At 37.4% G+C, this 12,989-nt stretch overlaps 1 protein-coding gene across 1 annotated transcript in view; it reads left to right on the top strand.

Annotated features, from left to right (window-relative positions):
* Nucleotides 1-12,989, top strand: part of ANXA13 (annexin A13) — a 66,479-nt gene that overhangs the window by 22,253 nt on the left and 31,237 nt on the right. The window contains exons 2-6 of the mRNA XM_075827966.1: nt 8,258-8,333; nt 9,754-9,848; nt 10,973-11,143; nt 12,123-12,156; nt 12,239-12,318. Coding sequence (XP_075684081.1) covers nt 8,258-8,333; nt 9,754-9,848; nt 10,973-11,143; nt 12,123-12,156; nt 12,239-12,318 — 456 coding nt within the window. The remainder of the gene's footprint in view (nt 1-8,257; nt 8,334-9,753; nt 9,849-10,972; nt 11,144-12,122; nt 12,157-12,238; nt 12,319-12,989) is intronic.

Raw genomic sequence — 12,989 nt, 5'->3', positions numbered from 1 at the left:
ATAAGTAGTAGCAGTAGTATTTATTATTAGTAGTAGCAGTAGTATTTATTAGTAATAGCAGTAGCAGTAGTATTTATTATGAGTAATAGTAGTAGCAGTAGCATTTATTATTAGTAATAGAAGTAGCAGTAGTATTTATTATGAGTAAGGCTGGGTTCACACGTGGCGGAATTTCACTTAAATTCCGCTGCGGACACTCCGCAGCGTTAATCCGCAGCGGAGCCGTTTGTCCATTGACTTACACTTTAATTTAGCAGTGTTCGTTTAGACGAGGCGTAAAATTCCGCTGCGGAGCATAGGCTGCGGAGCGGAATTTGGTGTCCGCAGCATGCTCTGTCTGTTGCGGAGCAGTGGCGGACTCATGGCGGAATTTCTCCATTGACTTCAATGGAGAGTCAAAATTCTGCAATGAAGTCCGCAGATCTTATGTGTGCTGCGGAGCGTATTGGTTTTACTACCATGACATTTCTTCATTCTGGCTGGACCTATGTATTTCTAGGTCTACAGCCAGACTGAGGAAGTCAATGGGGCTCCCATAATGACGGGAGCGTTGCTAGGAGACGTCTGTAAATAGTCACTGTCCAGGGTGCTGAAAGAGTTAAGCGATCGGCAGTAACTGTTTCTGCACCCGGGACAGTGACTACCGATCTCAATATACATGTATCAGTAAAAAAATATATAAGTTCATACTTACCGAGAACTCCCTGCGTCTGTCTCCAGTCCGGCCTCCCAGGATGACGTTTCAGTCTAAGTGACGGCTGCAGCCAATCACAGGCCAAGCACAGGCTGCAGCGGTCACATGGACTGGCGCGTCATCCAGGGAGGTCGGGCTGGATGCCGAAAGAGGGACGCGTCACCAAGACAACGGCCGGTAAGTATGAAAATCGTTTACTTTCACTAGGGAAAGTGCTGTCCCTTCTCTCTATCCTGCACTGATAGGGAGAAGGGAAGCACTTTTCCCGCAGTCCGCAGCAGCTAGTCCGCATCAATGTACTGCACATTTTGTGCAGATCCGCAGCAGAATCTGCAACGCAGATTCTGTGCGGCATTGATGCGGACAGTTGCGGAGGAAATCCGCCACGTGTGGTCATGCCCTAATAGTAGTAACAGTAGTATTTATTATTAGTAATAGTAGTAGCAGCAGTAGTATTTATTATAAGTAGTAGCAGTAGCATTTATTATAAGTAATAATAGTAGCAGTAGTATTTATTATTAGTAATAGTAGTAGCAGTAGCATTTATTATGAGCAGTAGCAGTAGCATTTATTATGTGTAATAGTAGTAGCAGTAGTATTTATTATTAGTAATAGAAGTAGCAGTAGTATTTATTATTAGTAACTGTAGTAGCAGTAGTCTTTATTATAAGTAATAATAGTAGCAGTAGCATTTATTATTAGTAATACCAGTAGTATTTATTATTAGTAATAGTAGTAGTAGCAGTAGTATTTATTATGAGTAATAGTAGTAGCAGTAGTATTTATTATAAGTAATAGTAGTAGCAGTAGCATTTATTATGAGTAATATTAGTAGCAGTAGTATTTATTATAAATAATAGTAGTGGCAGTAGTATTTATTATTAGTAATAGTAGTAGCAGTAGCATTTATTATAAGTAATGGTAGTAGCAGTAGTATTTATTATGAGTAATAGTAGTAACAGTAGTATTTATTGTTAGTAATAGTAGTAGCATTTATTATGAGTAGTAGCAGTAGCATTTATTATGTGTAATAGTAGTAGCAGTAGTATTTATTATTAGTAATAGAAGTAGCAGTAGTATTTATTATTAGTAACAGTAGTAGCAGTAGTCTTTATTATGAGTAATAATAGTAGCAGTAGTATTTATTATTAGTAATACCAGTAGTATTTATTATTAGTAATAGTAGTAGTAGCAGTAGTATTTATTATAAGTAATAGAAGTAGCAGTAGCATTTATTATGAGTAATAGTAGTAGCAGTAGTATTTATTATAAATAATAGTAGTGGCAGTAGTATTTATTATTAGTAATAGTAGTAGCAGTAGCATTTATTATGAGTAATAGTAGTAGCAGTAGTATTTACTATAAGTAATAGTAGTAGCAGTGGCATTTATTATGAGTAATAGTAGTAGCAGTAGTATTTATTATGAGTAATAGTAGTAGCAGTAGCATTTATTATGAGTAATAGTAGTAGCAGTAGTAGTTTTTACTATAAGTAATAGTAATAGCAGTAGCATTTATTATGAGTAATAGTAATAGCAGTATCATTTATTATGAGTAATAGTAGTAGCAGTATCATTTATTATGAGTAATAGTAGTAGTAGCAGTAGTATTTACTATTTATTATTAGTATTAGTAGTAATATGTATTATAAGTAATAGTAGTAGCAGTAGTATTTATTATTAGTAAGAGTAGTAGCAGTATTATTTATTATGAGTAATAGTAGTTGCAGTAGTATTTATTATGAGTAATAGTAGTAGCAGTAGTATTTATTATAAATAATAGTAGTAGCAGTAGCATTTATTATGAGTAATAGTAGTAGCAGTAGCATTTATTATGAGTAATAGTAGTAGCAGTAGTATTTATTATAAATAATAGTAGCAGTAGCATTTATTATGAGTAATAGTAGTAGCAGTAGCATTTATTATGAGTAATAGTAGTAGCAGTAGTATTTATTATAAATAATAGTAGTAGCAGTAGCATTTATTATGAGTAATAGTAGTAGCAGTAGTATTTATTATGAGTAATAGTAGTAGCAGTAGTATTTATTATGAGTAATAGTAGTAGCAGTAGTATTTATTATGAGTAATAGTAGTAGCAGTAGTATTTATTATAAGAAATAGTAGTAGCAGTAGCATTTATTATGAGTAATAGTAGTAGCAGTAGTATTTATTATGAGTAATTGTAGTAGTAGTATTTATTATGAGTAATAGAAGTAGCAGTAGTATTTATTATTAGTAATAGTAGTAGCAGTAGCATTTATTATGAGTAAGGGCATGACCACACATGGCGGAATTCCTCCGCAACTGTCCGCATCAATGCCGCACCTAATCCGGGTTGCGGATTACGGCTGCGGATCTGCACAAAATGTGCAGAAAATTGATGCGGACTGGCCGCTGCGGACTGCAGGAAAAGTGCTTCCCTTCTCCCTATCAGTGCAGGATAGAGAGAAGGGACAGCACTTTCCCTAGTGAAAGTAAAAGAAATTCATACTTACCGCCCGTTGTCTTGATGACGCGTCCCTCCTTCGGCATCCAGCCCGACCTCCCTGGATGACGCGCCAGTCCATGTGACCGCTGCAGCCTGTGCTTGGCCTGTGATTGGCTGCAGCCGTCACTTACACTGAAACGTCATCCTGGGAGGCCGGACTGGAGACAGAAACAGGGAGTTCTCGGTAAGTACGAACTTCATTTTTTTTTACAGATACATGTATATTGGGATCGGTAGTCACTGTCCCGGGTGCAGAAACAGTTACTGCCGATCGCTTAACTCTTTCAGCACCCTGGACAGTGACTATTTACTGACGTCTCCTAGCAACGCTCCCGTCATTACGGGAGCCCCATTGACTTCCTCAGTCTGGCTGTAGACCTAGAAATACATAGGTCCAGCCAGAATGAAGAAATGTCATGTTAAAAAACCAATACGCTCCGCACCACACATAACATGTGCATGACAGCTGCGGACTTCATTGCGGAACTTAGAATCTCCATTGAAGTCAATGGAGAAATTCCGCCATGAGTCCGCAACCAGTCCGCCACTGCTCCGCAACAGACAGAGCATGCTGCGGACACCAAATTCCGCTCCGCAGCCTATGCTCCGCAGCGGAATTGTACGCATCGTGTAAACGAACACTGCGAAATTAAAGTGAAAGTCAATGGAGAAACGGCTCCGCTGCGGATTAACGCTGCGGAGTGTCCGCAGCGGAATTTAAGTGAAAATCCGCCATGTGTGAACCCGCCCTTATAGTAGTAGCAGTAGTATTTATTATAAGTAATAGTAGCAGCAGTAGTATTTATTATAAGTAATAGTAGTAGCAGTAGCATTTATTATGAGTAATAGTAGTAGCAGTAGTATTTATAATAGTAGTAGCAGTAGCATTTATGATGAGTAATAGTAGTAGCAGTAGTATTTATTATGAGTAATAGTAGTAGCAGTAGTATTTATTATTAGTAATAGAAGTAGCAGTAGTATTTATTATAAGTAATAGAAGTAGCAGTAGTATTTATTATAAGTAATAGTAGTAGCAATAGCATTTATGATGAGTAATAGTAGTAGCAATAGCATTTATGATGAGTAATAGTAGTAGCAATAGTATTTCTTATGAGTAATAGTAGTAGCAGTAGTATTTATTATAAGTAATAGAAGTAGCAATAGTATTTATTATAAGTAATAGTAGTAGCAGTAGTATTTATTATTAGTAATAGTAGTAGCATTATTATTTATTATGAGTAATAATAGTAGCAGTAGCATTTATTATGAGTAATAGTAGTAGCAGTAGCATTTATTATGAGTAATAGTAGTAGCAGTAGTATTTATTATAAATAATAGTAGTAGCAGTAGCATTTATTATGAGTAATAGTAGTAGCAGTAGTATTTATTATGAGTAATAGTAGTAGCAGTAGTATTTATTATGAGTAATAGTAGTAGCAGTAGTATTTATTATGAGTAATAGTAGTAGCAGTAGTATTTATTATAAGAAATAGTAGTAGCAGTAGCATTTATTATGAGTAATAGTAGTAGCAGTAGTATTTATTATGAGTAATTGTAGTAGTAGTATTTATTATGAGTAATAGAAGTAGCAGTAGTATTTATTATTAGTAATAGTAGTAGCAGTAGCATTTATTATGAGTAATAGTAGTAGCAGTAGTATTTATTATAAGTAATAGTAGCAGCAGTAGTATTTATTATAAGTAATAGTAGTAGCAGTAGCATTTATTATGAGTAATAGTAGTAGCAGTAGTATTTATAATAGTAGTAGCAGTAGCATTTATGATGAGTAATAGTAGTAGCAGTAGTATTTATTATGAGTAATAGTAGTAGCAGTAGTATTTATTATTAGTAATAGAAGTAGCAGTAGTATTTATTATAAGTAATAGAAGTAGCAGTAGTATTTATTATAAGTAATAGTAGTAGCAATAGCATTTATGATGAGTAATAGTAGTAGCAATAGCATTTATGATGAGTAATAGTAGTAGCAATAGTATTTCTTATGAGTAATAGTAGTAGCAGTAGTATTTATTATAAGTAATAGAAGTAGCAATAGTATTTATTATAAGTAATAGTAGTAGCAGTAGTATTTATTATTAGTAATAGTAGTAGCATTATTATTTATTATGAGTAATAGTAGTTGCAGTAGTATTTATTATGAGTAATAGTAGTAGCAGTAGCATTTATTATGATTAATAGTAGTAGCAGTAGTATTTATTATGAGTAATAGTAGTAGCAGTAGTATTTATTATAAGTAATAGTAGTAGCAGTAGCATTTATTATGAGTAATAGTAGTAGCAGTAGTATTTATTATGAGTAATAGTAGTAGCAGTAGTATTTATTATGAGTAATAGTAGTAGCAGTAGTATTTATTATGAGTAATAGTAGTAGCAGTAGTATTTATTCTAAGTAATAGTAGTAGCAGTAGCATTTATTATGAGTAATAGTAGTAGCAGTAGTATTTATTATGAGTAATTGTAGTAGTAGTATTTATTATAAGTAATAGAAGTAGCAGTAGTATTTATTATAAATAACAGTAGTAGCAGTAGTATTTATTATGAGTAATTGTAGTAGTAGTATTTATTATGAGTAATAGAAGTAGCAGTAGTATTTATTATTAGTAATAGTAGTAGCAGTAGAATTTATTTTGAGTAATAGTAGTAGCAGTAGTATTTATTATAAATAATAGTAGTAGAAATAGCATTTATGATGAGTAATAGTAGTAGCAGTAGTATTTATTATAAATAATAGTAGTGGCAGTAGTATTTATTATTAGTAATAGTAGTAGCAGTAGTATTTATTATGAGTAATAGTAGTAGCAGTAGTATTTATTATGAGTAATTGTAGTAGTAGTATTTATTATGAGTAATAGAAGTAGCAGTAGTATTTATTATTAGTAATAGTAGTAGCAGTAGAATTTATTTTGAGTAATAGTAGTAGCAGTAGTATTTATTATAAGTAATAGTAGTAGCAGTAGCATTTATTATGAGTAATAGTAGTAGCAGTAGCATTTATAATAGTAGTAGCATTTATGATGAGTAATAGTAGTAGCAGTAGTATTTCTTATGAGTAAAAGTAGTAGCAGTAGTATTTATTATTAGTAATAGAAGTAGCAGTAGTATTTATTATAAGTAATAGTAGTAGAAATAGCATTTATGATGAGTAATAGTAGTAGCAATAGCATTTATGATGAGTAATAGTAGTAGCAATAGTATTTATTATTAGTAATAGTAGTAGCAGTAGTATTTATTATGAGTAATAGTAGTAGCAGCAGTATGCATTAGTATTAGGGCTCAGTTCCATGGCCATATTATGCTTTCATTTTTTTTATGGAACTGTAATAAAAACACCCATAAAGGTGCATGAAACGTCCTCTCATGTATCTCTGTTTGCTTTAGATTTTACACAGAGCTTTATGGAGGATTTTTATGTCGGATTCCGTACAAAAAAATAATCGGATGTATAGCGGTATTATGAGCATTGCTTTAAGATGTCATGCACACGACCGTGCTTTTGCGTTTTTGCACATGACCGTGGTTTACACGGATCTGTGTGGGGGCCACAAATCAGGAGTGCAAAAACGAAGGACATTAACTTTATGGTCCGGATTTGCGAATTCACCAATAGGGCATGGCCCCACGTGGCGTATTTCTTCCGCCACTGTCCGCATCAATACCGCACAGAATCTGCGTTGCAGATTCTGTGGCGGATCTGCCCAAAATGTGCAGTAAATTGATGCGGACTAGCCATTGCGTATTCAGGTGAAAGTACTTCCCTTCTCTCTATCAGTGCAGGATAGAGAGAAGGGACAGCCCTTTCCCTAGTGAAAGTAAACGAATTTCATACTTACCGGCCGTTGTCTTGGTTACGCGTCCCTCTTTCGCCATCTAGCCCGACCTCCCTGGATGACGCTGCAGTCCATGTGACCGCTGCAGCATGTGATCGGCCTGTGATTGGCTGCAGCGGTCACCTGGACTGAAACGTTATCCCGGGAGGCCGGACTGGAGGAAGAAGCAGGGAGTTCTCGGTAAGTAGGAACTTCTATTTTTTTTACAGGTTGATGTATATTGTGATCGGTAGTCACTGTCCAGGGTGCTGAAACAGTTATTGCCGATCGCTTAACTCTTTCAGCACCCTGAACAGTGACTATTTACTGACGTCGCCTAGCAACGCTCCCGTAATTACGGGTGCACACACGTAGTCACCCGTAATTATGGGTGCGCACACGTAGTCACCCGTAATCATGGGAGCCCCATTGACTTCCTCAGTCTGGCTGTAGACCTAGAAATACATAGGTCCAGCCAGAATGAAGAAATGTCATGTGTAAAAACCAATACGCTCCGCAGCACACATAACCATGTACATGACATCTGCAGACTTCATTGCGGAATTTAGAATCTCCATTGAAGTCAATGGAGAACTTCCGCAATGAGTCTGCAAACAGTCCGCCACACCTCCACAACATCCATTGTATGCTGCGGACACCAAATTCCGCACCGCAGCCTATGCTCCGCAGCAAAATTTTCCGCATCGTCTAAACGAACCCTACTAAAAAAAAGTGGAAGTCAATGGAGAAACGGGTCCGCTGCGGATTAACGCTGCGGAGTGTCCGCAGCGGAATTTCAGCGCAAATCCGCCACGTGGGGCTTTGCCCATAGTAGTGAATTGTTGTGGATCCGTTAGTCCTGATGATACAGGGATGCACAACAAAGGTTCTTTGCGGTCCGACGGACCACAACGGACTCGTGGTTTTGCGGACTGCAAAACCAATGCGGTTGTGTGCATGAAGCCTTGGGGTAGAATCTCTCTCTACTTACCGTCGGGGCATTTACGGCAGTGCACGGAGACTGTACTGCTCCATAATATAGAATCTCCGTGGCAATCGTGCATGAGCCCATATTATAATGAGGGGTAGTATTCGATTATTAGCTGTATTAACAGAATGATTTCTGAATCCGTTTTATCATTACATAAACCAATGCAATATGTTTTCATTTACTATACGTTATATTCCAAGAGCATCAGTTATTGATTATCCAAAGGACTAGTAAATCAATTTTTCCCTTTTGTCTTTTTCAGCCAACCATCCGGCACCATCATGATTTTGATGCAGAAAGAGATGCCAAGAAGCTGCACAAGGCTTGTAAAGGGATGGGTAGGTATCCGAAATATAAACCCACAGACCCAGGTCTCACAGGATGTGTGCAGAGGCAAACTTAAAGGGGTTGTCCAGATTGGGGGCTGTTTTTTATACTGATGACCTATTCACATGGATAGGTCATCAGTATATGATTGTGGGGGTGTGATACTAGGACCCCGCACCGATCAGTTGTTCCGGCTGCCTCTGGGCACTGAAAGCTATGCAGGGGTCAGTGTCAGAAGCAAAATTGTTCCTTCAGGCTCGCTTGAAGCACTACAAGTCTTTTACTCCTCTGACTGGCACTTTGGGAATCATTTAATTTTTCGATTTCTCTGAATTTCCTACCAGCCATGCCACTAAAAAACACAATATTAAGCCTCTCCCTAACCTGTAATGTTGATAACAGAGGACAATAGATTTTATTTACCTGTACGTTAGGTTCAGTGCCCCCTAAAGACAAAGACGGTATAATGGGTATGGAATATTACCAATGTAAAAAAATTATCTAATTCTATTCACATGACGTTTAAATCCCTAAAGATGTCAATGTCTCACCTGTAATAACCTTATTGGACAGAATGGGTTACTTATAATATTATTCCCATCAAGAGTTTCATGATGTGTTTTTGCTTTATTTGCAAATCACATATTTTAGTCTATAGCGCCCCTTAGTGGTGAATTTGTATATTTCCACAAGATTTCAAATTCTGAGAATTGCTCCTTCGCAACAAACAACAAACTGAGACATGGTCAGCACATACTGGTACTAACAAAGTGACATTTTGTTGTCTGCCTGTCTGATCGTCTGAAAGAATTATAAATATCATGCTGCAAATCTTAGTAGGGCTCTGCTTTAAACATTTTAAATCTTAATTTTTTTCATTGCTCCAATGCATCTACAATTTAAAAATTAGCAACATTATTTTGTGTATACAGCTCCTATGCAGATCTATGTGTGTGGTCTAACCCTGCAGTCATATAATACTTTTTTTTCATCTGCCTCCTCTTCTGTTGTCTGTAAGTTCGCAAGAAGAGGAGGCAAAGGAAATAGAGTAACACATGACTACAGGGTCAGACTACAGGGTTTGTTTGTAGTCTGTAACCATGGAGATATATAGGTCTGCATAGGAACTGTATACATAAAACAGTAGGAGATTTTTTTAATGAAAACTATTTGCAAAGTTGCTTTGATTCTTATTTTACATGCATTGGAGCAATACACACATTGGTTGCAAAAGTATTATATCCTTTAAAATATATTTTTATAACAAAAGCTTTTGCTATTTTAGTTATCTATAGTAAAATAATATTGAGTGGGATTTGTTTTATATAAGGGCTTCTTACTGCAGGTCCCCTCTATACACTGATAGGTGAGGGCTTTATTTTCAAACTACAGCAGCTTGGTTGATTTTCATCCCTTTCTCTTATTTCATAGGAACCGATGAAAAAGCAATTATTGAAATTTTGGCAAATAGATCTTCCAATCAGCGACAGGAAGTAAAACAAAAATTCAAGACAATGTATGGAAAGGTACTATATGTAGTGTACTGACTGCAACATATATGCTTAAAGACTATGTAGACCTTTGAAAACTTTTTTTATTAAAAAAAAAATATCTATCAGGGTGTCTATCAGTGTGATTGGTGCAAATTTCTAATTATTTTTTATTCAAAATTATTTTTACTTTTTGAGATACAGCTGCTTTGTATTCTGTATACAGAGCAGCTGTATCTTGTGCTGAGGCCTGAATCTGTCAGGTCTGCGGGACCGATGGGTTCAGTGTCAGCAGGGTCCACCTGTTATCGATCACATCTAAGTTATGAACATATATATGATCGGTAACAGCTCGATCCTGCGTGCCCTGCTGACGCTGAACCCGTCAGTGCCACGGACTTGTCGGATTCAGGTTTCAGCGCACGATACAGCTGCTCTGTATACAGGATACAAAGCAGCTGTATCTCAAAAAGTAAAAATAAGTTTTAATAAAAAGTAATTAGAAAGTTGCACCAAACATACTGATAGACATTTTTATTATTGAAAAAAAAAAAGTTTTCAAAAGTTGTGCATAGCCTAGGATTGTCTTATGACAAATATTCATGACATAATGATAGGATACCCCATCAATGTCTGACTGCTGTGACCCCACCGAGGGTTAGAACAAAGCGACCGTTGCGCTAGGAAGGCGCTGTGCCACTTTGTCTCCTGCTTTCTCTGGAGGCTGCATGGTTGGTCCATTATACCCAATGGCCAACCTCGCAGCCTCCAGACAAAGCAACGTGGAACTGACATGATAAAAACTGGCACATCGCTTACCTAGCTCAACTGTAGCTTTGTCTTAGCGATCAGCGGTCAGACCCGGGGCTGGCACTGTACACTACCTTCTATTGACAACCTCCTTATGGTGTAATATATACGTAGTGCCCAAATAATACAATGTACAAATAAACATACCATACAGCACCTTATTACCACCACTATATGGTACTCAATAGCACTACCATAAGGTGCCCAAATAACACTGCCAGACAGTTTCCTATATAACACTACTCAATCAATAAAATAGGGGTGGACGTTTTGTGGGATATTTGCGTCTAGTGCAGGTTGTAATCTCATATCTCATGCCGTTCTCCCCTTTATGTGTTTTTATTTTTCAGGACTTAGATGGTGTATTAAAAAGTGAACTGAGCGGTAAATTTGAGACGACTGCCTTGGCATTGCTTGACCGCCCCTGTGAATTTGATGCAAGAGAAATCAGAAAAGCCATGAAGGGAGCAGGAACCAATGAGTCCCTGCTCATACAAATCCTGTGTACAAGAGTTAACCAGGTACAGTGTCCACAACCTCACAAGGGTCTTCATAGACTATTCAATTATATTCTGCCTAAAGGGTATGGTCCACTTTACAACCAATTTTGGCGAATAGTCTTGATTACAAATATTTTACAGTTTTTTGTATTCAGTGGTTATGCTGTTCTATGTGTCTCCAAGGTTGTAGACTACAAAAAAACCCTGTGCGTAGTCTAATCCTCTAGTCAGTTGTTCCCAGCCATCTATTCCCTCTTCTTGCTAAGGCCTCATGCACACGACCGTAGCCATGTGCACGGCCGTGATTTTCGGGTCGGCTGGCCACGGAGTGTTAGCCGTGAGCCGCCCGCAAATCGCGGGCCGTGCACATGGCCGCGGTCATTATTTTCAATGAGCCCGGACCGCAGAACACGGCCGTAATAAGGCTTGCCCATTCTTTCTGCGGTCCGGTCTCCAGGGCCATGCACGGACCGTAAAAACTACGGTCGTGTGCATGCGGCCTAACTTGCAGACTGTATAACAGCATACAATTAGAATAGAGTAACACATGACTGCAGGATCAGACTACACAGGGTTTGTTTGTAGTCTGTAACTATGGAGATATATGGATCTGTATAGGAACTGTATACACAAAACGTCGCACATTCAGCCACCACAGCCTTAAATCTGATCTCCTATTTATTGCTATAAAACTTGATGTGGAGATGTCGAGGACATTCTTATAAAATTCTGTGGCTTTGTTATAAAGAAATAATGTCTTACCTAATTAGCTGTCTATTCCTAGTCTGCCATATATCAGGCAGTACATTAAATTCAATGTAAAACCAGGGGGAGGAGCCACATAAAGAGGGAGGGGAAAAGGACAAAGTAGGGACTATGTATTTTTATTAATCTGCAGTGACTTTGTGACTTATTAATGATGTTTTTATGCGCCCACCGATAAAAGCTGGTTGTATAATATAATACACATATCTTTATTATATCCATCTTTATTTTTCAGCAAATAAAAAGCATAAAAGAAGCATACAAGAAATGTAAGTACCATTACTCCTCTGCAGTAATACATTGTAGAGAATGTGTTTTACTTTATTATATTGATATGTGTCTATTTTTCAGTGTTTGACAGAGATTTGGAGTCTGATGTCAAGAGTGAGACCAGTGGTTACTTCAGGAAGATACTCATCTCATTGTTACAGGTAGTTATAATATAAGCCATGAATATCAAATGGGCCTGTGGTGATCAGATATGCTGGAAATCAGGCATCAGACTGTACAACACCCAGTGTGTTTTACAAGAACGTGGACATTTCCAAATTAAGTCTACTACTATTAGACTTGAAAGAGTATCCGTCATCCAGTAATGTTCTAGGTTGACCACCACTACTCTAAATGGCCCTCAGATGGGATTATTACAGGAGCCAATGTCTAGTGCACATTGTCTGCAAAGAGCACATGCTGAACGTCACTGATGCCTATCAGGGGTGGGCCAAAGCCCCCGGATGTAGACAAAGGACTCATCAAAGCCCCCATAATGTGCTAGGTTGACCACCACTGCTCTCAATGGCCCTCAGATGCTGATCACCACTGATCCCTATTATGCAATCTGTAGGCCCATTCCCACCCAATAGACTAGCTCGAAACATGATGTTCTATAAAAAGTCTATGCCGGCCCGCATCACATATGTCTTTAATGAGAAGTGGAGACACTTCAGGGGAACTCCACGTCTTTCTGGTTTATCTCTATTAGGACCTTTTGTTGAAGTTGACCTAAGGGGTTCTGTTCTATAAAAATGTATCATTTAAAAGAAAACTGGGCAGATATGAAAAATAACTTCTGTAGGGTCAAGGATACGGCTCATCTACATTA

The sequence above is a fragment of the Rhinoderma darwinii genome, chromosome 5 (assembly GCF_050947455.1).
Source record: "Rhinoderma darwinii isolate aRhiDar2 chromosome 5, aRhiDar2.hap1, whole genome shotgun sequence".
Lineage (NCBI taxonomy): Eukaryota > Metazoa > Chordata > Amphibia > Anura > Rhinodermatidae > Rhinoderma > Rhinoderma darwinii.
Note: the sequence above shows the minus strand (reverse complement) of the source record. Positions and strands in the feature narration are given on the sequence as shown.